Source organism: Melanostigma gelatinosum, assembly GCF_949748355.1.
Source record: "Melanostigma gelatinosum genome assembly, chromosome: 7".
Taxonomy (NCBI): domain Eukaryota; kingdom Metazoa; phylum Chordata; class Actinopteri; order Perciformes; family Zoarcidae; genus Melanostigma; species Melanostigma gelatinosum.
This window is the reverse complement of record NC_136640.1, coordinates 12,605,105-12,631,682: the sequence shown is the minus strand read 5'-3', so window position 1 is coordinate 12,631,682 and position 26,578 is coordinate 12,605,105. Positions and strand designations below refer to the sequence as shown.

Here is a 26,578-nt window from a genome sequence, read left to right as displayed (position 1 = left end):
TAATTCTAAATTTTCTGTTGGTCTGTCTGGTCAAGACTCATGATGAATTGCAGTAACTCAGAAGACTCTAAACACTCAATCATTCCTGCGGAATAGTCAGCACGTTAGCACTGTCACGGCACCATGTTTGCCTCCTGTACAGCCTCACAGCTGCATGGCTCTTGTCATGGAGTGTATTTGTCATATTCCTGTTCTGCTAATGCTGTGTAACGTGGCATGAGTCACAATTTGTTGTCAGGAACTCTTGACTGATACCAACCGACTTCTCGTGAGACAGTCAAAACAAAACAGGCGAGAAGAGAAACACACCTCAGCCTCAGGGCATGTCACTGCACACGCATCAAACCACTGTTAACGTCATGTTGTGTCTGAGTTTGTGAGTATGCATATAAGTGAGACGCTGTGCCACGGCTTGTTCTTTTGCATGTATTTGTATCTGTGCAGACACATGGCTGTGTTGTATGTTTAGGTCAAATTTGAGAGGCAAAGAGCCACTGGAGGGGAGCTCAGGAGTAAAGGACACAAAAGCGGGGCAAAAAAAAGAGATGGTGTGCTTTATGTCCAGAGGGCTTAAACGTTTGCAGTGGGAGGAGACACAGTGACAGAGAGAGGAGGGTTCAAGTTTCAGGTTACCTGGATTACTTCAGTTTTGTTTTGTCAGCAGGGCTCGGTCATTCAAAATCAGCTCTCTCTGAATCTGCATAGTGTCGGAACACAGGGCTACAAACAAGCCTTCTCTAATACTTCCTTGGGGTCTCAAAGAGGGGCACGTCAGGCACCCTTCAAGCCGGATTTAGTTACACTGCTGTAGAAAGAAAAGGGTGTGGAGGAGAGAGAGAGAGAGAGAGAGAGAGAGAGAGAGAGAGAGAGAGAGAGAGAGAGAGAAACCAGGTTTTATAGTTGAAGCCAGTGGAGCGAGAGGGTGGATAGGGTGAGAGGAAGAGGACGAAGGACATCCAGGGGAGAGTGAGTTACTGGGGAGTCCCACCGCCATTGAAGCAGGGCAGTGATTTTTACTCTGTGCTCTGTGTCAGAAAAGACAACTACATCATGCGGGTGAGTGCAACTGGAAGTAGAGTCATTGTTTTGCAATGGAAGGTCCATTTGAATATTTGCCCACGTGCTTGGTATCGTTACGTATCACAGGTGTGTGATCAGCTGAAGCTTCTGGTGCAGTAAGGAACATGTTGGTTCACATTGACACAGCTGATTCTCATTATATCTGTTCTACATGATATCTAGCAGTTGTGAGTTTATTTTACCTGTTGATCAAACTAGACAGCAACATTTCTTTCAGAATGTATGTGTGCACCAGCCATCTCATGATGTGAATGAGCGTATGGGCCTTCTTGTGTGTTAGTGAGTAAATCCTGCTCAACACTGAATAAGGTGTTCACTTCTGCCCTTATAAAAGGTACATGTGTGCTTGTCTGTGCCTCTGAATAACATGTTCAGTGCTGTGGAAAGGAACATCTACAGGAGGACAATAAAGTTGTGAGTCAAAAAGTCATCAAGTCAGCTAAACGCGCGGCCTGCACTGATCTCTGACTTTGATTGAAGCTCGTACAACATGGCACGCGTATAGCTTCTCAAAAGCTCTTTGTGAACGTGTCAGTTCAGAGGAACACAATCCAACAAGGCAGAGAAGTAGAAAGGGGAAAACATGTTAAAGCTTTTATCTGTTCAGTCTGACCCAGTTATACTTTTTCAATGGAGCACATCAGCTGTTACTGCTGAAGTAAGTCGTGGGATATAGTAATGCTGGGATATCTGATTGATTTGAAATACTGCTCTGACTCATGAAACCATTTGTGTTAGTCATAGTACAAATTACGACATTTAAGCTTTCCAGAAGGCACTTATATGTCATGGCATGACAAAACAGAACTTGCATTTTCAGGTATGTTTGTCCACTCTTGGTAACATGACTCTCTCGAGCTATCTTTCTGGTTTCCCAGGCAGGCGGCCCTCCCACTGTTTTGTGCTGTGTCATTCATCTCGCCTTTAATGCTCTCTCGCTTATTCAGTTCATACTGTATAACATCAGGGAATGATGAGTTGGTTTTTATGTTGAGATTTCTGGTATCAGTGATGAGTGTTTATGATTCTTTTGAGGGTGTCTATTAACCGGCCTATGTTAAAATCAAGCGTTTAGTTTACATAGAGGGCTCACTATAGTGCAGGTTTTTTTAATTTCGATTTATTTTAAGCTCCATATTGTACTGTGTGTGTGGCACCAGTGTGAGGCCAACACTCTGAACTAAAAAACTCTCAAAAATAAGGGTGAATTTTCAAACATTTGGGGAAAATGTGAAGAGAAGGTATCTCAGGATCACATTACATCCTGTTCCATGAAGTGAAACGTATATAACTTTAAGCTAAATATATGACACCAAATAGCATTTTTACTAGAATTGAGTACAACTCTGATGTTGCATACCAAAGTGCTGCAGGGGTTAATGCACACACACTAAAACATTCCTTGTTTCAAGAACTTTGAGGGAGATTGGACTTCACAACATGCACAGTAAAGAACAGTGTCTGGGTCTTTGACGTATGCAGCTTTTATGTTTTCAGTTGGACATGATCAGTTGAAATGTCTTATGTAAGAGTGTCTCAGGTAGTTTCTCAACAAACCAGTCTCAGCCAGCACAGGTGATTCATAGCCTGATAAAATAAGCTCCCCGCTGAAAAACAAAACCCTGACCTCTCTCTGTAGAGAGTCTATATACTTTGCTTGTTCCTTACATGTGACTGACGAGAGCAGACTGTGGACATGAAACAGAGATGCGATTTCAAAACCTCTCTTGCATCAAAGTTATTGTGAAGCACTTCCTTTAAATGAGGTAGGCCTAACTCGTAGAATGAGCCTGGTGGGAAAGACATTTGCGAATAAGGGAATTTACCTCATCTTAAAACAGAAGTGAAAACTATAGAACAGTATAACAGTGTTCCCTGTTTGCTGTTTTGTTTAGCTATGGTTCTAGCAATTCCTCATTTAGTCTAGTCATCAAAGATTCTGCACTAAATCCCAAACAAAGTATTGTCTGACAAAAGCTGTACACTGTAAATGTGTGTGCACTTCAAACAGTGAATGAAAAGCTGGGCAGACAAGACAAGGGAAGAACAGCAGGTAGACGACAAGTGCTCCTCAAACCATCAGTTAGTTACTACATACCATCTGCTGCAATCCTCCAAATAGGCCAGTCAGCAGCCACAGTGATGTTTAGCTACAACGTTACAGAACGTCTTTGATGAATAACATGCACTATACCGACTACAGGAGATGCACTGAGAGTAACACACAAAAAGTGAAAGAGACACTACACAGAGGACCAGAACATGGGTTCAGATGAAATAATGTCAGTGGCCCTTTACAGTGGGTTATTTGAGAATGTGTCACAGCCAATATTGAGTCTACTTTTTTTCCCTTTACAATTGTAAACGATCTGTCCGAGCCAGTGATTCACTCACTAGTTGTGTCCAAATTCACACACAAGAGAAAACACTATAACAGCCCTCTTTCGCGTGAAATTGGACGATGCAGCTGCTGGACACTTGTACTCAATATCCCATAATCTGGTGTGTCCTCCTCAGAGTATTCAGCTTTATCCACAGGTGGAGTCATGAAATACAATGTAATATCAAGTAACTTTAAAATGTAAAAACACAATACCCGTACCTCATTGAAAATGGAAAAAAAAGAAACTAAGAATCCAAATTAGTTCATATTACATTACTCATTAAATCTAAAGGCCATAAATGCTGTTTTTCAAAATAAAATGTCCTAAATGACAATGTGAAACAATGTGAAAGGAGTTGCTCGAAGTGATAAATAGCTCCGCTTGGCTTTACAACTTGCAGCAGGAACGAGTCCTAAACCCCAGAAATGAATAACGTTTGCATTTTTGCATTTCCGGTCGCGTCTCGACGTCAATTGGTTTTTGTTGCGTGGAATGAGGTCTGTTGTTAACACGAGTTTAAGAGATTTTAAAGATGTGTTGTCGGACATGAAATACGCAGGTAAATATCCCAGACGTGAATTGTGAAGCTGTTTACGTGTCTTAAAAAAGGCTGTTGCTCACAAGTGAGTAAATTAGACTACAAAACGCCAAACACTAGTTTGCTTTGATTTAGTGACGTTGAGGTCATGCGACCGTGTAGTTCGTTCATTCGTTTTTTAAAATTCTGGTGATTGCATTTACTTGTATGTATCATATTCATTTGTTTGCACCAGACAGCCGACAGACTGAGTTAGCCACTTACTGGTGAACAGAAGCATTTAGCGGCTTGAGAGCCAGATATTTCCTGCGGTTTAACAATTATTATTTTGCACACGCACACAATGGACATGCAATAATGCAACTGTGATGCAGCTGATATCTTCCTGGAGGATACTTGAGTAGCACGAGGCTTTAACCTGGCTCCTGTGGCTACACCACCTTGCAATATTCTGTCTCCACAATATCAGCTGCATGTGAATGGAAGACGCACGAGGTCCCAATAGACGCTGCCACACTACGCCCTCACAATATTGTACAGTCAGACTCCATTCATTCCATGGTGGGGTGGAGGAGTCTGTCCAATAACGGATTACGGGAACTGCCTGTGGAGCGACGGTCTGTGGCGCACTATGTTCCATGTTGGTAATCCTTGTGTGGCTCCTCACCTGGATATGCATTGTATTATACACCTGTTTCACGCATGACTCACGTTTTTGTGTTTTGTAGTACTTTGGACAGATAGCTGCAACTTATTCCCACATGTTTTCACCTGGAAATAAACACAAAAGGCCCATCCAAACAGATCATGAAAGTTTGGAATATTACATGGAAATCAATGGATCGCCTCCACCTCGATATACACACACTGTATATTTGATCTCAAGCCACGCAATTGTTTGTTTCGACACCTGTGCTAACCTTGTCTTATGCATCCTTGATATTCCTTCCACAGACGATCACCCAGGTGCCCGAGGAAAGCACTAGACCACTGAATCCCAGCCAGGCAGGTAAGCTGTCGTTTGGGGTTGGTTTCATGTAATTATATATCTATATATATATATGTTGCTTTATGAATATCGTCCCCTTTTTTCTATCATTTCCTCCCGTATGTATCTTTGTTCTTCTCAGTGGTTCCACGGCCAGGCCGCCACAGAAAGCCCATGACCGCTCCAAAGACTCAGGAAGAGAAGGCGTCTAAGAGGAAGAAAGTGTTGCTTACTGTCCTGACAGTTGTGGTCTTACTGGGCATACTGGTCACTGCAGCATACTTCAGTGAGTCACAATTCTTGGAAGTAGTTTCTCCCTCAAAGGACAAATGCAAACACTACAAAATGGCAGGCCAAACAGGCCCCTCCCTCATATTTCCATCAGCCTTCACTGTTTGGATACTAGAGGAACATGTTTAGCAAAGGTGTACAATTGATGACAGAATTCAGTTGTCTTTGTTTTGCCCTTCCCTTCACAATGTGCCTCTCTGTTTCCCTTCAGTAAAGCAGCTGATTGACAGCAAATATTTCTTCTGCAAGAGTTCCGTGAAGTTCATCCCATTAGACAAAGCCTGTGACGGGAAAGATGACTGCTCTGGAGGAGAGGATGAAATTACATGTTTGGCAAGCTATACGGTCAACACTACCTTTCCAGGTAAAAGAAAACACCTGACTCTGTCGCTTTGTCATCACGGACATAAAAACAACGCTTGGAAAAAGAAGAAGAATCGTCCTTTTTTTTCCATTTCTCCCTGCAGTGCGTCTCATAACAGGGAAGCAGGTCCTGCAGGTGTACAGTCGCGGCCAAGGCTGGCGGAGTGTGTGTAGCGACAACTGGAGCAAGCAGTACACAGAGAAAGCATGCAGACAACTAGGCTACACAATGTGAGTTTACACATGAATACCAGATTGCTTCCATTGCAAAGTTTGTGTCGCTAATTGAATGTGTTATTTGAACCGGAAATCAAGTCTTACACCCCTCCCCCTTCTGTCTAAACAGTAACCCTCGTAGCACCAGTGTCCCAGTGGACACCTTGACGTCTTCCCTGAAAAAAGGACCGTTCACAGCTATCAAGCCTGGTAGCACGAACAAACCCATACATCAGGCTACCATAGACCAGTGAGTAAGGCATCTGTCATGAAATAGGAAAAATCCCTGTTAACATCAGACCTGAAGTCATCTAAAATATCAGTGCTGTCCAAGAAACTCTGTGTGCTGTTGACATTACTTTTATGTCAAGGGAGACAAAGACACAGCTGTTGACAGAGAGCTGATTCCCATCTGAACTAGAAAGTGTCTGTTGTCTTCAAAATAAAAGCAATATGCACTTCTCTCTTCCTGTGTTTGAAAAATTCTCTTTCCCCTTTCAGCTTTTTGCTCTTGCTCTCCCAGTTCATTTCTCTTCTTGCTGATCGGTTCTCACAGTTTCTGTTCCTAAAAGACAAAAAAATCCCACAGTTTTTGTTCTCTCTCTTTCTCATCTCTTATGAAAGTGAACAAAAAGATGGGTAGTTTACTCAACCAAAGCAGAAGAGAAATTTTGGTCAACATTTGACTGTGTATTTTGTCTGTTTGGCTAATTTTTGAGTCGCTTATTTGTGGCGCCATGTGCAACTCTAAATATTTGATGAATGCATTTTGTTTCCCCAACAGCAGTGTATGCAGATCTGTGGTATCTTTGACATGTTCAGGTGAGTTTCCTTTTTTGAAAAAAAACAACCACCGTCACCAACATTGTTTACAGTTTTTTAGCAGAGTAAGAGTCATGGTTGGTGGGTGGAGATGACAGTTGTAGGACCAGTTTTACACTAACAGGCCCATACACGTCCAGCAGCAAAACTCCTTCTTAGCAACATGAGATGTTTGTTTTTTTTAAAGTTGTGGACAGGGAAACTTGTCTTACCTGACCTTTACTGTTGGAATAGAAGGATCTAGATGGATTAAAAAAAAAAACATGCAATACAAGTTAGATAGAAGTGGACCACAGTAAATGCAATGATCTTAACAAGATAACTTTGTTCATCAGACTGTGGAGAGGTGGGCCCTGGGGACCGCATTGTCGGGGGTGCAGATGCTTCCATTGTGGACTGGCCCTGGCAGGTTAGCCTGCAACAGGGGGGCCATCACACATGTGGAGGCTCACTGGTGTCACCGCTTTGGGTCGTCACTGCCGCCCACTGCTTTACCAGGTCAGTGTGGTTTCCATAAATACCATTTCCAATGAATAACCTTTTGTGGTAAACATCATGAACTCATGCTCACACCTCCTCCCCACTCTCTTCCGTTGGGCCTTGCAGTAGTAAAAAGGAGGTGAGTCGCTGGAGAGTGGTGTCAGGCCGGACGTCCATTGGCACACTTGGAGGTTCCTATGTGGACAGGATCATAATGAATGGAGACTATGACCCAGCACGAAACGACTACGACATTGCACTGATGAGACTCAGCAGCCCAATCACAGTGGGAGGTTAGAGTTTTATTTGTTACTCCATAAAAACATGGATTGGTATTAGTATGTGGTTTAACTGACCTTGTGGAGTCTGTAGTTGAAGTTTAAACCTGAACAGTTCTGAGAAGGGAGAGTGAGTACGTAGGCGTTACTCTATTGCCCTCTTGTGGTGTGTACGTCAAACAGCATGCTCTTTACTCTGAATCAAACTCGGGCCGTGTGATCAACAGTCTAACTTTAACTGTACCATCTATTTGCCAAAGCTGTGACAAAAGCAAAATAATAAGAAGGCGAAAATGTTCATAATGAATGCCCTGTACCTGTCCTTCAGTGGGCCGCAAGCCGGTTTGTCTACCTCCTAAAGCCTTTGGCCTTCTTGCCCCGGCCTCCATGACTGTGACTGGCTGGGGATACCTAGAGGAAAACGGTGAGAAACCTACACACTACCCCTCGTCATCATCAACTGTCACCTTGTGAACAAAAATAGAAGTTACCTCTATCACTGAGTGTTGCATCCTTGTCCCTTCAGGTCAAGTCTCTTCTACGCTTCAGGAGGCCATGATCCCTTTGATAGACCGCGCTAAGTGTTCCAGCCCCACAGTGTATGGCAGCGCCATAACCCAGAGGATGATCTGTGCTGGTTTACTGGAGGGGGGAGTGGATGCCTGCCAGGTAACAGTCTACATAAATCCAGATTAAGACTGCAAATTAAAGAATTGGTTGTAGTTTGTAAAATGGTGCAACATTGATGTTCTCTTCTAGCAAATGGTTTAGATATTCAGATGTTATAAAGATGTTATTGTGCTGTTATGACTCCCAGGGGGACAGTGGGGGTCCTTTGGTGCACTTCACGAACTCTAAATGGTATCTGGTTGGAGTGGTGAGCTGGGGCGTTGGCTGTGCTCAGAAGAAAAGGCCAGGTGTTTACTCCAACGTTGAAGAGATGTTGAACTGGATTCATACAGTCATTGAGGTACAGAATACAATGATACATACAAAAATACGAGGACTGCAATACATTCAAAACCCGCCCTGATAGTTTCAACTTCATCCCTCCAGAAAAACCCCTGAGGTCCTCCATCGTGAAGAGCAGCCACCTGGAGACTCCAGTCTGGTCTACCTTTGGACAGCCCGTGAAACTAAAAGAAAGCTTTTAATTCAGTGTGGCTGACTGAAGATGGGGAGCCAGAAGTAGAGAAAGGGGAAGTTTAAGATCAATCTCAGCAGCAACACAGAATATCTGTTAAAGATGGCCATATCCAAGAACACACACACACACACACACATGTGTATACACACACACACTCACACACTCGATACAAAACTTATTTCAGGTGTTTGTGCCATTTCAGGTTTTTATCTCAGGGGAGATTATTTATGGCATGTGTCACTGGCTGGTCTGGGATGGTTTAAGCTTTTACAATGTTTTTAATTTGACAGACACAATTCACTGATTAGTGCAATATGTAAGAAAATAGTCATTGGTATTAAAGTGAGGACTTGGTAATAAGTGCACAACCTGTTTAGACTGGGAAGATTGTGGAGCTTACCAGACTGGCAGACCTTAACCATGATGTACTTTATTACTATGTGCTATGATTTTAGGTGTGCAATGTGTTCATACCGTAAACTGCTGATAGGAAAGGTGATAGACGGGGTAAAGCTGTGCTATGGTAATGTCAGTGTGAAGCCTCAGGTTAATAAATAAAAGTAATTCAAAGTCCAGGAGTTTAAGGCATTTATGGTGCTGATTCAGTTGATCTGATCTGTTACCTGATTACAGGGAACATTTACCTTTTTATACAACACAAATGTGCTCACTTCCCACAACACATTTATGCAAATGAGCACTTTAAGTGGAATGTGAGAATTACTTGACCTTACTGTATGTACAGCTGATTAAAGTCTAATAATGCACTGAAGACTAAAACTCAAATCACACTGTTGTTCTCATAGTGCCGTCAGAAAACTCACACCACGGCCAGAATATTCAGAGGTGTTTAGAGGTTTTCCTATCACAGCTACAAGGAATTCAAATGCAAATAAATGCAATTTCCTAAAGTTTGAATGTGAGCAGCAGATATTTTATGTTAAGTTGTAAAAATGTGCACACTCAGGCAAAACACTTATTTCTTGATTTGAATCATTCCATTTGTAGCAAAGTAAAAGGCTAGAGCTACCTGCGTTTCTGGTTTATATATAGTTCTCTAGTCTATGGAGATCTACACAATTAGTTGAAATTGGCCCCTCTGAATTTAAAAACTAGTTTATATGTTGTTTAGTTACTTTATATATATATTTATATTGATATATATATATACATACACAGAAACAAACAGCATTTCTTTCCAGATTTGGTGCATGCCACGGTGGCTAACATTTGACTGTATATATGGTACATTGTGTTGATTTTTATTTACCTGTAAATAGGTTGTAAATATAATAAAGACATTCTTATGTAACATGCCAATTGTTTTGTCACACAACTGCAAATGTATGTGCTGGAAACTGAATCTCTCTCTCCTTGTTCCATTCAGTGTTACTCTCCTCCCAAGCACACAGCCTCCAACCCAAAGTTAACAAAGGCGACAACAGGGAACAGAATTCATAAATTGCGCTCAAGAGATGATCCAAATGACAACTGTCATCTCATATTTCAGGAACATTACTTGGAACGACACGGTATTGCGTAAAAAAGACGGATTCTTCCACCGTCACCCAATGTTAAAAAATAAGGACAGTTGATTATGAATGAAAAAACATTTATTTCCTGAATATCAGAGAGCTATGAAGGCCAATGACAAAACCCAACTTGAATCAGTGTTGACGTACAGTAGCACATGTGCCGCACCAGTTGAAAGGTTCAGGTGGTGTCTTGTCTGAAAGCCATCTCCACCCTGGCCCCCTAAAGCCTTTATCCTTCACCAAAACAGATTGATTGGACAGTTTTATACCAAGCAGTAGCTCATCAACTTAATTATCTATTGTCAACAATAGGAGGACTGAGTGCTGAGATAATTTAACATTTACTTTAAAGTCCAGAACACATTGCAGCAGCAGCAGCTCACATGCTAATTAGCATTTACAGATTTTTGGGGAAATCAACAACATTAACAAGAGTTACATGATAGAAGCACTTATGTTATCTCCTTGAATGACGGCTGGGGCCTTTGAAAGGGTCCTGGTCAGGAAAGGGAGATGGAAAAGAGATTACAACATTCGCATCGTTAAGATAATTGAGTAGAGTTAAATACATTTTTGGCAAGCAAATATTAAATGGATTAAGTGTAGGGGTACAGATTTTTGTTGAGATTCTAATACGAAAAGATATGAGGACTTCAGATTGGTTTAAATCTTTTTACCTCATCACTGTCATCAAACGCAACTCCTCTAGATGACTGGCTCTGGCTCTGAGAGCTGGACTTGGTGAAGGACGATGACGCTGATGCTGTCCTGTAGTCAGCAAAGGAAGGAGCCAGGGTAAAAGAAATGATCAAAAGAAGCATCACAGATTTAAAATATAAAGTAAGGCACAGAGAGGATGAATCCAGCATGGACAGCTGCGTGTCTCTGCAGGTTTTTCTCTTCATAATGTACTGGACCACCACATTGTAGACCGAACACAGACATGCCTTGGAGGGGGTCGGGTAGCTTTCATTACGGGCATATCGTCATCCGAGTCATCAATGATCACCTGGAGATAGATAGAGATGCGAAGCAAGTTTAGAGGAAGGTACAGTTTACATATTGTAGGTGTGTGTGTGTCGTCATTTGACTTACTTCATCTGCAGTCCGGGATGATCTCTGGGATGAAGCTTGAAATGCTGAAAAATGAGGTATAAATAAGTGGGAAGAGACAGGTTGAAGTCAAGGATGACATTTAAAGTGACGCCGCAGTCTGGCACATAAGTGTTGTCTACAGAACGTTAACTGTGCGTCTATAGATCTCCACACACACACACACACATAATGTCACACTCTCCTACCTTGCATAATGATCCTGCTCTGGCTTGTTGCTGAGGATTTCTGGGAACGGCCCCGACCAGCTGGCTTTGGTTCAGAGGCAGTTGCACCTGGGTGGACAGATGAACAACTCAGAACAAGGATTTATGATGCAATGCACAACATCTCCATATATATATATAAATATACTGTGCATCTACTATTTATCACCATCTTACTCTCGCTGCACCTCTACTTTTACTCCATCTTCACGACAGATACTATGATAACTCACCTCTCCCCCTTCCCCGGCCACCCCGCCCCCTGCCTCCTCGTCCTCGTGTGGGGGGTGCAAACGGGGCCGAGCCTTCGTCAGAGTCAAAAGTCAGCTCATTGGATATATCAGAGTCTGCAGGCTCATTTCCACGCTCCAAACGGTGAGCTTTGGCTCTGTTGATAGCCTGAGAGATGGAGAGATGAAGCTCACACAGTGTAACACAACAGACCACACAACATGGCTTGTGTGCAATCATTACGTACTTCTTTGATTTCATTCTCTTCCTCGGTTGTGTTCTTTTTGGAGTCTCTGAATCGCCGGATCTGGAAGTGTAGAAGCATGCATTCTTTTAATGACGTGCAACATTACCATCCTCTGTCCTACTTCCCATGCTAGCCCCAGCCCTTACCTCAGCGTCTATGTCCTGCTCCGTGGTTACTCCTCTGGCCTGGAGGTGGCGCTGTGTCCTCTCTAACTGGTAGGTGATCAGCTCCTCAATTGCGTCTTTCTCATCTTTGTCTACAAACTCCTGAATTGCCTTCCCCATGCCCTGCTCCGTCAGAAGGGACAGCTGCACTGTCTGTTGAGATATGCATACACTTTTTAAGAAGGAAAATTCAACAGAAACAGTAGTTAAGTGTTATGAAACCCTGTAAGTGTGTGAATGTAAATCTGTGTGTGTGTGTGCAGTACCTGTTCGGTCGCCTCAAAGTACTGTTTGACCAGGTCCTCCACTCTCAGCCCCTCTACTGCGGAGGTTTTTAACAGTTTGCCGTAGTCCAAATTGACCTCATCTAAAAAGCACAAAGATTGAAACATGTCAAATGCTGTAAATCAACCAATGGTGTATACTGTAGATCCATAGCTGTGTATTTAGTGAGTCAGACCCTTGATGTCCTCCTTCTGCTCGCGGCGTCTGAGAAAGTGAATGAGGTCTTTTGGGTTGGCTACTTGGTCCACAAACTTCTGACTGAAGCGAGAAGTGTTAAACGTCTCAAAGCCTCCACTGTAGTCCACCTGGGAAGGCAATGAAGATGATGAATTTGACTGCAGAGTGAATGGGAAGGTGTGTGCACACGCTGCAAGTGTGTCCATCTTACCCTCAGGCGAATGAGAGGTTTTTCTGGGGTGAGCGGACATCCAAGTCTTTCTCTTTCAGCTTCTTCCAACATCTCTGTGACCTACAGAATGACGGGAAGATTAAGACAAAGATATAAGAGGACAGATGAGGACACGGATGGTAAGATGAGCTATGGAAGTTTGCTGGTGACTTTAAAGCGTTACCTTTGCATAGCACAAGTTCTCCACCTTCTTTGTGACCTGGGGTGTATCAGGTGTGAAGAGGTCTTGGTAGTCAGCCAGCACCACATCTTGGATGAAGAACTGACGCACCGTCTTTAGGGGGATCTTTTGCAGGTTCATCTTACGACCCTTCACCCTCAGCAGCCCTATGTGCCTATATCCACACAAACAGAGTGTTTGGGACACTTTATCTCTTTAAGACACCTTCAGAATATAGAGTACTATCCATTGTGAGTGTGTGTGTATTTGTTTGTACTTCTTGGTCGCCTCTCCAGGGGACAGGGAGGTGGCTACAGAGCTGCCAGGCTGTGTCACATAGAAGAGCTGCTGTTCATTTCTGGTTGGCGCAATCAAACACTCGTGCTCATGACCCCAAACCACCAAGTCGAGAAATTCATCCAGGAACTGTTCAGGGATGTAGTTAGTGGGTCCGTGTTTACTCCTAGAGAAGACACACAGGCAGACAAGACAAAAATTCAAAACAATTCACAAAGTGTATTGAGAAAATATAGTGGTTTGAATCCCGAAACCACTAACATGCACACACCTGTTCTGGTGGATGGTGAAGAGGTTAAACCACTCATCTTGGTCTTCTTTGGGACGAAGCATCGTTACCTGGTTGTTGACAAACATCCTGTACAAGCGCTCATCTGGGATAGAGCCTAAACACAAAAGCATTCATATTTTAGACCAAAACATGAATCGTTTTATTCTAATCTTGGCGGAACACAGACTCTATATTCTAGGAATGAATATTTACAGTTCACCGTGATACAAATAAACTCTTACCAAGACCAAATAAGGCTAGCTTGGTGCTGCCTTTCTGCATGAGGATGGGACTAATTTCTATCCTCTCCACTGACTGGGAGTGACCAAAGTGATTGACAAGACCAGAGGCACTTAGCAGATCCAACGCACACAAACCTTCAGCCTTGAGGGGGGAAAAAAAGAAACCGTGACAATAAAACAGACAGACACACACATGAACATACTTGGATAATAAGATCTTGTGTCCAATTATTTATTTTATGCGGGACTCACAACTCACCCCAGTTGGGTCATCATGGTTACCATGAATGCTGAATGCAGGAATAGAGATGTTCAGGTTTTCATCCTGATAGTTAACCCAGGGGAACCTACAACACGTCAACAAACATGAAACGACATTAATGTAACAAGACGACAATGTTTTGATAAAATGACCACACGAACGCAGCAGAACTGACTGAGTGGTGTTGAAGTTGACAGTCTGGTCACTGAGGATGTTGAACTGTATGGGTGTGTCGCCCATGCAGTATCGTCTTAGCATGGTGATGCAGCTGTGGAGGCATCGGCGTGACGGCTTGTTCTCGTGGAACAAATCACCACCCAGCAGGATGAAATCTACCTGCGAGCAAACAAGCAAATAGAGAGCAGTGGGTATTTAGAGCAGGTACGCTTTCTTACGTCCATTCAAGCAGACAGAGATAAACGTGTTGAGTCATCCACGTACACAATCATCAACTTGTATGTACCTGATTTGTCTTGGCACATTTCAGGATTTCATCGAGTGTGGTGTAAGAGTCATTGCCACGAATAGCATCCTTCTCGAGGTAACCGAGGTGAATATCTGTCGCGATCAGGATCTTGAAAGTATCCTCATCATCCCTAGAAAGAACACAGCACACAATACAACTCGTACATGACATTGTTTTGCACCCAGATTTAACTGTAAATCATCTCAGATATCAACCATGTATTTGAGAAAAGCTTTGCAGGTATTTAAAAAAGACTCACAAGGTGTTCTCTGAGGACATGATGATGTAGGGAAATGGGATCTCACTCCTGACGGGTGGTCTGAAAATGTATTCAGACCAAAACATCTTGCTTAAAAAAGATGTCAGACACTCTACCGTGAGGAAATACCATCATTAAATTATGAGACAAAGCAACACATTTGTACAAGTATTGTTTATATGTAAGGAGCGAATATAAATACCACACATCAGCTAGGTCACAATGATAAAGACAGTATTAATTCATCAACAGACCATGAGCTATTCGTGGGAAATATTGCAGAATAAATATATTTTTGTCAGTTTCTGAAAGAGAGCCATGTTTACAATATGTGGGTCACCGAACAATACACGTTACGACGTAGCTAAAGCATTGCATTATACTGTGTGATAGCTAGCTAGCTAGCTAATTATCCGTTAGTAAAGTCGTAGCTAACAGCAACATCTAACGTAAGTTATTGCCAGGATGAGTTAAGCTACCGTTAGCGTTCACGTTAGCTAACGTTAGGTGAGATGTGACGTTATCAATGAGATAGCTAACAGAAACTAAACTTTAGAGCTTACAAATCGGGTGGGTCTAACGTTAACCTACATGTATATTGAACGTTCGATAATAACGTTATTTGTATTGTATGCTATAAACTACAACCATATGTCTATAACTACAACGTGGGAGAATCTTAACCCACCTCCTCTTGAGTTCAACAACTTGTAAACATGCGAGTAAAATCCCGGCAACTCTTGCAAACCCTCTCTCCCGCCTCTCACATATGGCTCACGGTTATTGTAGTTGTATTATGAAACAGTAGTTTTCTAAACTCATGAATAATCGCGGAAGAAAACTACACTTCCGGTAAGTAAAACGGTGTACGTTTGTTTTAGCGCTGCGATCACGCCGGTCCGGCTGCCTCGAGCAGAATGTTAGTCTAACAGCGTTAGGTGGGCTAGTCTGGTGAGTAAATGAATCACACCCCTCAGAAACCCTGGATTGTGTGGCTTGTCAAGTGATGTTTTCTTTTCATGACCTAGTTATATTAGCAGTGGCAGCCACAGTCGTAGCTAGCAAGGTTGTCAATCAGGAATTAAAAACGGTTTGACTGTTATTTCACTTTTAACTGACATTAACATATTTTTGCATAATTTACTTCTCAGCACAAGCGACGCAGACTGGATTGGCTGCATTTCAATGGAGACGCTGTCAGAAACACCCTGTGCTGATGCTACGCGGAGGAAGGTAGCTTTGACTTTACATTACTAATATTACATCTAGCATAATGTAACTATATAGGAGAGTTAAAGCTGCTCTATAGAGCTATAGCTAGACTACGGAAAGCTACCTAGCAGCAGTTGCTACAACTCAGTTCAGCTGATGTTGCAGACCTGGATAAGTTTCCCCTCAATGTGTTCAAGTTATATTTGACTTGTGCAATGTTGCACAAGCCTCATGTTGTAACATTAAAGTCAACTAGAGCATGCAATCTAAGGTTTCATCTCATATATTAAACATGTACTGTAGATGTCAATATTCGCCAGATATTGAGGATGCTGGTCAACATTTAGCCCCGTTTCTCTGCAGGAGCTCTGTCCACCGCCAGCACCCAGTGGAGTAGTATCTGGCAGCCTTTCATCTTATACGGACTATCCTCCTCACCGTCCCTTCATCAACACACTTCTGCATCACACACCCCAAACACGCTCACATCAGTCTTGTCGCCCATCATCACCCAGAAAGTCATTCCCAGAGACCAGCAGTGCAGGTAACTCTTTACTTTATGCATTCATTGTATTTTGTTTTCCCTTTTCAAAGTTTCCATTCCAGGTATTGTGGTGTTTCAGCGCTCCATGGTAACAGCATGTGCAACATGATGCCGCACTACTTGAACGTCTCAGTTGCACCGACATCTATTCATTCTCTCACAGTATCCTCCCTCTCTTCCCAGCCTACCCTCCAGTTTTTTTTCCATCCAAACCTAAAAATCATATCTTTTTACACCACGACTTTAATCTAAATATGTTCAATCCACCCAACGTGTAGAGATCTTATCTGCCCTGAGGAACCTCCAGGAGAAGATCAGGAGGTTGGAGTTAGAGAAAGGACATGCGGAGCGCAGTCTGCACACTGTGGGGAAAAACGCATCACACACACATCTGCAGAGGGATAAAGTCACGCCGAGACTCTCACAGGATCACAGAGACCCAGAAAGAGAAATAAGTGGACAGTCCAACTGCAATCAAGGTGGGTGCATGAATATCATAGTACAGCTTATTTATTTCCCCTCCTATTCCTTATATCTCATGGTGTCTCATTGTTCTCCAGTGTTGATCACTCACCTGGCTGCTGCAGAGTCTCGCTGTGTGCAGCTGGACCGACAGCTGGATCACATGAGGAGGATGTTGCGCGGTGCCAAGGCAGACAGGGCCAGCCTGCTCAAACAGCAGGTTTGTGCTCCTGAGGGCCGTAGAATTCATTCAACACTCGCGCTTTCATGCAATGTTTTTTGTTAAAGCCCTCTAATGTGTGAGTGAGTCGATTTGTAGACCTTTCTTAATTGTTCTCTATGCTTTCAGGTTTCAATGGAGACGGCCAGGTCAGCTGATCAACAGTCTGACGCAGTGTCTGCGCATGCCCAGTTGGAGAAGCTGGAGCGACTGGAGCAGGAGTATCTCAGGCTGACACGCACACAGAACAACGCTGAGGTACAGACAAGGACACAGTCCAGTCTGAGAGGGAAAAGTCCATTTTTGGTAAAACTACCTGTAATTTGGTAGAAATTGATTAGTTCTAAAGGATCACAATCCAAATGCTGTAAGTCAAAACACACTGATCTAGCTCTGGTTCTTCAGATCAGTTAAGAAATGACATGTGTGCGTGTTGTCTTACTTAGTCAGAATGAATGTAAAAAAGAATATTTATGTTTTAAGTGGGCAGTTACAAGAGGGAAACAAATCAATTATCTTATTATTATTATTGTTACTACCACAGTGAAGATAATTGTATGTGTTTAATACGTCAGATAAAGATTCGGGAGCTGGAGATGAAACTACAGGAAGAGGAGCAGCAGAGAAAGCTTGTCCAGGAAAAGGCCAATCAGGTAACAACGATTTCATTTGTATTTCTCTTCAGCTTCAACCACCACTATCGACAGTTGTAATGCTTGCTATACTTGAAACGAAGCGTAGGCTATTGTTTTACATACTGCATTCTTTATGCTAAATGTAAATCTTGAAATTTCCACACCCTCTCTTGAAAATAATGTTTTGTGTTTGTGTTCCTCAGCTACAGACAGGTTTAGAGACCAATAGGATACTTCTGCAGTCAGTGTCTCCTTGTCTGTCCAGCAGACAGTCCAAAGAGAAGAAGTCTTATTCAAAGGTAAAGAACTCCACAGGGTTTGTTCAAAGTTGTTGTTCCTGTATGAGAATGCTTCTTTCCTTCTTTAGAAGGACTTTGAACAAATGGGACGAGGCGGTTGAAGTCGAGTGCTTCTCTACAGTGTTGGTACATCTTTTAAAGTCACATTGAATGAAGTAGGAATTTATTTGAATATCTTGATACATTTTTACGATGAAGAAAGAACGATGGAAGTTGCATTTTCTCTGCTTTTATTTCCTCAAAAAAAGCGCCAGACTTTTTAATAAGAGTCGCTTTAATTTTCCAAATAGTGTCGGTGTGAAAGTAATATATTTTGAAAGTCGGTTGGACAGAAAAACTAATAATTTTATATATTTTGAACAGTAAATGATTGAATCAATACTTTAGATAGATAGATAGATTAACCGATAAGAAAAACAATCCTTAGCTGCAGGTCTACTTGATGCTCCCCAATCTACATTCTCCTGTGGATCTTACCATTGTTTATGTTGATTTTCTCTTTCCAGAAATCGTCACCTCAGCAGTCGTCTTACACGCAGCCACACTATAGACTGAGCCTCAGAGATATACCCTTTGTTGCTGGAACGGTAGGATGGGCACACGTACATCTGAAACAATAAATAAGTGTATTCAATGCTGCACTTCCCTAACGCCGGCTCTCTATTCAACTCTCTTTCTCAGTCAGTGGGCTGCAGCCACTCGGTCCGAGCAAACGTCCAGTCAGTTTTGTCTCTCCTGAAGAGACACCAGCCACACCTCTGCAACAGCCGCGTCCTCTGTAACAACGCAAACAGCTATGAGACGGGTTGCCGCAGGCATTCAGCCGGCTCCTCTTCTTCCTCCTCCTCCGCTAGCGGGGAGGAGCTGTCCGAGCTGCTGCAAGCTCTACAGGAGGAGCTGAGACTCATGAGCTTGTGAGTGTAGTTGCGTATGAGCTCTGTAAGGAATGTGAATTAGAATAGTGTTGGATTTTAGTCTCTGTTTGTGTTGCAGGGAGCAGGACGAGTTGAGGAGGCAGGTGGAGGCCAGTGCGTCAGACCAGGAGAGACAAGAACTTCAGAGGGAGCAGGAGAGGCTGCTGCTGAAAATGGAGAGGAAAGGAGAACAGATCAATAAGCTCTACAAACACAAAACACACGTAGGTTTTCACACAAACAATTCAGTTCACACAAAACTAAATCGCAAAAGTAAGATTTTGTTTTCCCTCCTTTCTTTTTTTCCATCTCTCCGCTCGATAAAGAAGTTAAGAAAGGAAGCTAATTCCAGGCGGAGCAGTGGGAGTGAGGTGAGGGTGACTTCCACAGTGTCCACTAGAGGTCGCTCTGCTGCACCAGTCAAAGTTAAACCAGGAGAGAGAAGCAGAGGCAACCTGAGGCTGCTGAGGGACATGAGGGCTCTGCAGAGCTCGTTATGGACCTGAAACCCACCAGGACATGAGCACACCACGTTATCTACCTACCTACGGCCACTATATCATGATCAACACAGCCGCTGTCTGTTCATGAACATATATGACCGATGGTACATTGGGAATTTCTCATCTAAACAGACTAAACAAGTCGTAAGTTTTCTCGACCAGTCCGCCCAAAGCGCATCTTGTCAGTTTGTTGTCTTCTTGTCAAATGACTTTTCGGATTATTTTAAAGGAAGAGAGTCTAAATGATTGTTCTTTATTAAGAATGTTTCAAACCTCTGCCTAGACTTTATTTTGTTTAACTCCTTTCCAGGCAGAGGCATGAGGGCTCAGAGTGACAACATAGCGATATAATTAATGACACAATGAAGAAAAACTTGAAAATATATATTTATTTTTTAAGAAAAACAAAAATCTTAGTTTTTCATGTAGTTTTCTGAGCATGGAAACAATGTTTACAATAATGGACAACCTGGACTTCTGAGTCTCGTAAAATAAAATAAAAATGATGGTAGTTATTTATTTTTTCCTTAAATACAGAAGCTAAAATCTCCTGGTTCTAAAACATTCCTGAGTTGCTTGATAGTTACAGATTCTCTTAGCTGACATATTCATGAATCGGATGCAGCAGCCGTGGTTTAAAGAAACTGCAGTGATGAAATTGTTTAATACATATTTCTACAATTTGATGAGCCTAATGTTGTGCTGAAGGACCTAAGATGCAATGTGCTGTATTATGTTCAAACAAACTGAACCCCCTTGGTGTTTCATATTGAAGACTCAATATGTGTGTTATGATCTGAATTTTTTAATTATTTTTACAAATATATGTAGGATTTTATTATTTTTTTGACTAACCTATTTCCCTAAGGAATAAAGTATTTGTGTTTGCATATGACTACAGTGCTGTTTTGTGTATTTTGGCTTTATTTGAGAAGATATTCAGTGATCCACCGTGCCCTTGTACTCTGTACCATGTGTGAGCTGTTGGGCTCTATGTTTGACAGACTTTTCTTATCTACCATTGATGATGGTACCATGGGCCGTCATCATGACGTCAATGGACAGACCAAAATAAAAAAAAATGGTGCAGAAAAAAAAACAGATTTATAATTCTTTGTGTGGTTCTTGCAGGAAATGAATGCACCATCATTTGATGGTACCATGCTTCTCCACACTGTTAGCCCGAACTAGTTGACTTTACTAGAAAACCGCGTGGAAACCCGTTGCCTCAAACCATTTGTTTTTACAAATTGAGTAACTAAACTAAACTAAACAGATCTAGTTGTGTTAACATAGAACCTTAATGAATGCAGTAGACAAATTTAAGTCCACATTAGTAATCTTCACTAAAAATCATTAGTTCACTTGAATTATTTATTTTCTTTAGTGTAAGTTTAATGAAATAACTATTAAGTTCAACATACATAAGCATATATAAACAAATCACTAATATAACATTTATTGCTACTTAAGACCATTAGTTTATTTAAGTAATGTCTTTACTTTTAATTAAATTAATTATACTATTTGATTTTGAGATTTTATGTATCGTTTCAAGAAAATTGTACAGAAGGAAAGAAATTAAACAATACATTTGAATGTTCCAATGTGTTATTTTTTCAAAACATTGCATTGTAACAAGAAATTCCAACTTGTCGAGAGAAGAAATGCAGCATTACACAGTAACTGTGCCATGTGAATGACTATTCACATGCAGACATTTCAACTTGACTGGATAAGGACAGAGGAACTGGGTTAAAGATATCAAACACCAATATGCAGTCCTGAGCATACACTGTAAAACACAAGTGGTGGAACGTTCCTACTCCTCATTCAACATAAACTTATAACATAATTCAAAATAACTATCTTAGTAGTTAAACATTTCCTGAGAGTCTTTGGTGACAAAGGGGGATTAAAACCATGTGAGGCTTGGTTTGGAGGGGCTAGCAGACCCCACAGTTAAGGTGTCTCTGCATATAAGACCTAAACAGACAGCAAACTCTGCAATGAATACCGATAGTATCAAAAACAGGATTTTAAAACATTGCATGTATCACATGTATAACACATACATGTTTAGGCTTGTTCAGTAGGGATGCTGACTGTGGCACGCCTCCTGGAGCTTCCCCTGTCTGCTGCCAGGTTGAACCACCTCATTGCTGTTTCACACTCATCATCTGTGGCGGCACGTGAGACATGATTCTTTCGACGGCATCTGTAATCACAAGCAGATCATACAAAATCCCATGAGTCCCTCAGTGGAACATATAGCAGACATGCAGTCTAAAAGCTAGTGGCTGTCTGGCATGTAAAGGTTTGCTATGCTATATTCAGCGCTAATATATCATATAACTATTATGTAAAGATATAGTCGAGTAATATCTACCTGAGCAGAGAATGAAGTTGAAGTTGCAAAGATAATTTGTAAGTTTGAACACTGCCTAAGACCTCTGGGTGACTTCAAATTGTTTTCATTCAATATTAGTTACTTACGCAGGAGCAAAGTCTTCGACTCCATCTGGCTGAAGGACTTTTTCCCATTTATCCATTTCCAGTTCATTCTCTTCCCAACATCACCGTTGAACATGCGGGCAAGGATGTTCCATGTAACCCGTTTTCTGTCATGTCCTCCGATGGTTGCCAGAGAGGAAATCTGAAATGGATCAAAAAAGTACTGTGAACACTTTACAGAATGTTTTTTCTACAATTTCACACTTTTAAACATATTTAAAAAAGGAAAGAGAACTTACCCAACAAAGGCTGGCCTTGAGGTAGATCAGTTGCTCTCTCAGGTTTGTCTGAGTTCAGGAAGAAAGGTGAACCTCCCACCCTATTGTATGCCCCCTGTTGCCTGGGTCCTAATGGTAGGCTGCCTGTTACCTGCCTGCAGTTACACAGTGGCCAGCCGTTGATGCTCGTACCAACGTGGTCAGCAGTCAAATTGCACATTTCACAAGAACCCATTCCCTCCTGCCTTTGGCTAACAGACGTAATGCCATGACCTGGATTAATGATCTGTGTTACAAGCTGTGTATGTAAGATACATTATTTTTACCCTAAACTGTGTTAGGGGCTAAGGATAACATAGGCCATAAGAATAAACAAGACATGATTGTAATGAAACACCAACTCTCCTCACTGTGTCCCCAGCCCTTTGATCAAAGCAGATCCGGTATCAGTTCCTCCATGCACAGGAGTCACTGCGAGACCATTAGGGTGCTGGTTCGCCATGACAGAGGTACAGTGCAGACACCCAAAAACATACATACAACACTGGACCTTTGCTCGATCCCTATGAAAAATGGAGACAGCCTGAGTGAACCCCCGCTGTCATCACAGGTCTGAATCTCAGACGTGCCCAGACATCAAGCCCCGGGACTCTGAGAGCTCTACAGAAGCCTGCACACAGGATGGAGCGCTAGACCGGTTAAGAGATACAGATGAATTGGGCCGAACAAATGTTAAAAAACAGCGACAGCCAGGTGGACACAGAGGTGATTACCAGTGCCATGGAAACCAACAATCAAAGCAAACACACCCGAACCAGGTTCTGTGTGGTCCTGTGAGCTGGTAATTACTTGCCCAGTGGCTCATTGACTATAAATGATTCAACCATGGTGCAGCATATTTAACAAGTGCCATTGCTCTTGAACACGAGGCATTAACATAAGAGCTTTTGTGCATATGGCATCATTCATTCTCTCTATGTATTACAGATCTATTTTCCCTTGAGTGAATGTGCAACACTTTGGATGTAGCACATCAAATATTGCATTGAAGTAGACAGTATTTGCTTTGCTTGTGGCCCATGTCTGAAATACTAAATAATAAATGTCTCTGTCAGTGATGGACGAATAATCCGATGAGCACAGAAGGTAAAAATATTCAGTTAATATTAAATAATACTCATTTGTTTGCATGCAACATGAAGAATCAACACGTTTACACTTGTTTGCTGGTGCATTGAAAGCAACACAACCTGCAGTATATCAAACTAGAGGTACGCTATACTAAGTAGTATTTAAAGTAGTATTTTGAGGCTTATTTGAAATAGGGAAATACCGATATTAACGATAATGACATTTAAAAATGAAATATTTATGTCATGTTAATACATACATGATGATATTATGTAATTAATCCAGTGCCCCCCCCCCAATAAAGTCTGCCAAAAAGAGACAAATGCACAATAAACAAAGTTTAAATGAATTTTACTGACAGTCATATTTTTTATTTTTCAATTTTCTATAGATATCGTGATGACATCATTATCACGAATTATTTTGGCCACGATAATCGTGCAGTGAAAATGTGATATCGTGACAGCCCTAATTTGAAGCATGGACATTCTGGCTGAAGCCTCTCTGAGTACGTGAGCTCCTGAGTTTCAGCTCATGCCAAAATACTGAGAAAACATAGTATAATGACTGTTGAAGGTGCCTTACATTCATTTTCATAATAGTATACCAAACACTGGTTAATTTACAAGGAGCCTTTCATACATGAAAGCAGAGACTACAGTGTGTGACGTGCACTAAAAAAATACTCTTTAGAAACACTGTTAAGAAGCAGGTCACGTGTTTCAAGGCACACATGGCCCCTTGACTACCCTTCACAGTTTACATCGTGAAAAGAAACAAAGATGAATAACTAATGAGCCTGATGTTGCTCACGAGGCCTGAGTCAGTGACCACAGCTGTCCGTAAAAGGGCCGTCACCTGCAGGTGTGGGTCTCACTCCAAAACGACACCGCAGGTCGGGAGAGGAGTCCAGACATTTGATCCTCTCTGCAGAGGGTCCCGTGTCACATCACTGTTAACCGGGCCTGGATCGCAATGGCCTGATGAAAACAACACCCGTAACCAGAGTCTTCTATTTGTGTGGTCGGGTGTGATAAAATCGGTCTGCTGGCTCACTCATTAAGAGCCCAATCCACACTGACCTAAATGAAGAGGCTAACCAGTTTTGAGGCTCATTTCATGTGTTTTCAACTCTTCAAAAGTTCTGCTTCTATCAGGAATCTGTCTCAGTTATGGAAGCCAGCTCAGTGATTTTAGGCACCTCCTGGTGTTTGGCCAGAACTGGCCTGTTGGTGTAAATGTCATCCACAGGTAGAAGAAACGTGACAGTTTTTACCTTGGTCCTGAAAGATGAAAGAAATCACAAGAGTTTTTCGCCTACAAAGCTGCAACTTAGAAATATGTGTGTGCTACATAGAGACAACATGTCTTTAAATATGACAGGCCAGTCTGTACCTGTTTTTGTGTACATATTCCTGCAGGGAGTGCCTGTTGGTTACTTTTCCCATTTCTTCTCTGGCTGAGTTACCAAAGATACCATTACCATGCTCGATCTGTTCATGTAGTCTTCCCCATCCAGAATCACTGGGCTGTGCCCGATCAGTCCTTCCCTCTGTCATGGTCACACCGGACAAAGTGGAGCTGATAGAGTATCTACGGACAGTCATGACGGCGTTCTCTGTGAAATAACATGAACATGATGCGTTACAATGGATTCATTCCCAGTGTAGAGATGGATATGAAAAGAATGTCAAATCAAAATGTTAATTTTTCTACGCCAATTAAAAAATGTCATGACTTTCCATGTCTTAAAATAAACACATGCTTTTGTTTTACTTTCTCACATATTGTTGAATAGAAAGTGCATTTCTGTTACAATGTTTCATTCAGAGGCTATTGGATTGCTGTTGTAAAGATCCAGTGTTTTTGTAGTTTGAATGATAAAATCAACATCAGGGTATCTCGGCTCTCAACTTGCTTTTGGATTTGAAGTATTCTCTCATTTAATTTGTCTCTTATGAGACCTCCAACTTCATGAAAGATGATAAATCGTTGAAGTGCACCTTTAAAATAATTGCTGTCAGATGAAAAACTGATTATCATATTCGATTTTTTTTTTTTTTAAATCACGTCACACAAAAACAGATCACTTTCGTGTGTGCTATAGCAATGTGTTGTATTACTTGTGACGTTTTAATAACACGTGAATAGTTTGAACGCACAGCTTGTGCAGTAACCGGACCTCTTACCTTGGTATTGCCCCTCCAGGACTGGCGCAGACACGTTTCGCCTCAGGTTCGCATACGGATTTTCCTCCATTCCCGCCCGCTGCTCTGCTACTGAAGATACACCGCCGGCTCCCAGTGGCATTGCCCCCAATGACCGCTGACCGTAGTCTCCCCGCAGCTCTCGGTTCTCCACCTCCAGCTTATTGATTTCATCGCGCATCTCCATGATAACCTGCGCCAGGCCGCGGGTGCTCTCCATGGCGCTGCTGTTGCGCTGCCAGTACCACGGCTTCCCAAAAACCGGCGAGGAGTCGCGCAGGACAAGCTCGCCGTGCCGCTGGGGTTTTAACATTGTGCTCCCAAAAGCGTGTGCGGTCTTCCCTCTGTGTTTCTTTCTCTGTTGTGTTTTTGCCTCAATCTCAGTCCAGATCTTGTTCTGGGGGAGATTATGTCGCCTTTCACCACTTATACAGCTGAAAGGGCTCCGGTGATCAGTCAGCAGCGCACAAAGGATGTTTTATTAATCAGCCCCGGCGTCTTGTTTCAGGAAAACTAAGCAGGGGTCGGAAATGAAATGTGCACTACATTAGAGCTTGAATGGCGGGAGACCTACTAAACCTGCAGGATGTCTGAAATAGTTCGAGTTTATGACAACTTCTTGGTCCTGCAACACGTGCAGCACCTTCATCAGCTCAAGAGAAGATGAGCAAAATCTGATTTGTTTTTCTGGGCACCTCACTCTTTGTCTTGTAATAGTCTCTGTTGGGATTACAATATCCTTACTCTAAAATATTAATTACATCTGTCAGCAAAATCTAGGAGGAAAACTAACAAAAAACTAAACAATTTCAGTATTTGTTTCTGTTCTAAATGTAATGTAGAAGATAATTGATATAAAACAGCATTTAAAAGAGGGTCAAAAGGATCAGTTGTAGCATAGATTGGATTTATGTCTTTGCAGAGTGAGATTTTTGACATTTCACTCAGAAGACACCGATTGGAGACACAGGTTGGGTTGGCCTCT

General features: G+C 42.1%; 4 protein-coding genes across 5 annotated transcripts; 2 read left to right on the top strand and 2 right to left on the bottom strand.

Annotated features, from left to right (window-relative positions):
• Positions 1-714: 714 nt before the first annotated feature.
• Positions 715-9,852, top strand: tmprss4a (transmembrane serine protease 4a). Of its 2 annotated transcripts, none has more exons than XM_079271445.1 (13): positions 715-1,056; positions 4,957-5,011; positions 5,133-5,276; positions 5,493-5,645; positions 5,749-5,875; positions 5,991-6,110; positions 6,648-6,682; positions 7,018-7,180; positions 7,289-7,455; positions 7,769-7,864; positions 7,967-8,109; positions 8,258-8,410; positions 8,497-9,852. In XM_079271445.1, the coding sequence occupies exons 1-13, from the start codon at positions 1,051-1,053 to the stop codon at positions 8,506-8,508; spliced, it is 1,374 nt and encodes a 457-aa protein (XP_079127571.1). In that variant the 5' UTR covers positions 715-1,050; the 3' UTR covers positions 8,509-9,852. The 2 variants fall into 2 exon arrangements, with proteins under 2 accessions (XP_079127571.1, XP_079127570.1); XM_079271444.1 differs by having other exon boundaries at positions 6,645-6,682.
• Positions 9,853-10,182: 330 nt separating this feature from the next.
• Positions 10,183-18,671, bottom strand: mre11a (MRE11 homolog A, double strand break repair nuclease). Its single transcript, XM_079271182.1, has 21 exons — positions 18,584-18,671; positions 17,065-17,182; positions 14,735-14,794; positions 14,473-14,605; positions 14,185-14,345; positions 14,007-14,094; positions 13,748-13,889; positions 13,506-13,620; positions 13,215-13,400; positions 12,941-13,112; positions 12,757-12,837; positions 12,544-12,673; positions 12,350-12,450; positions 12,066-12,236; positions 11,920-11,979; positions 11,675-11,840; positions 11,424-11,510; positions 11,218-11,261; positions 11,070-11,131; positions 10,800-10,890; positions 10,183-10,618 (listed from the first exon to the last, which is right to left on the bottom strand). Exons 3-21 carry the CDS (start codon positions 14,752-14,754, stop codon positions 10,580-10,582), a joined length of 2,049 nt encoding a protein of 682 aa, XP_079127308.1. The 5' UTR covers positions 14,755-14,794; positions 17,065-17,182; positions 18,584-18,671; the 3' UTR covers positions 10,183-10,579.
• On the top strand, positions 15,842-20,488 carry cep57 (centrosomal protein 57). Its single transcript, XM_079271183.1, has 11 exons — positions 15,842-15,967; positions 16,310-16,490; positions 16,769-16,969; positions 17,051-17,172; positions 17,302-17,430; positions 17,748-17,825; positions 18,011-18,106; positions 18,613-18,693; positions 18,788-19,020; positions 19,100-19,244; positions 19,347-20,488. Exons 1-11 carry the CDS (start codon positions 15,920-15,922, stop codon positions 19,524-19,526), a joined length of 1,494 nt encoding a protein of 497 aa, XP_079127309.1. The 5' UTR covers positions 15,842-15,919; the 3' UTR covers positions 19,527-20,488.
• A 4,051-nt stretch (positions 20,489-24,539) lies between these two features.
• On the bottom strand, positions 24,540-25,906 carry LOC306779615 (putative coiled-coil domain-containing protein 195; the record flags this gene model as incomplete). The annotated part of the gene is made up of 3 exons (XM_079271583.1): positions 24,540-24,669; positions 24,782-25,004; positions 25,576-25,906. 3 exons carry the CDS (start codon positions 25,904-25,906, stop codon positions 24,540-24,542), a joined length of 684 nt encoding a protein of 227 aa, XP_079127709.1.
• Between the last annotated feature and the right edge of the window lie 672 nt (positions 25,907-26,578).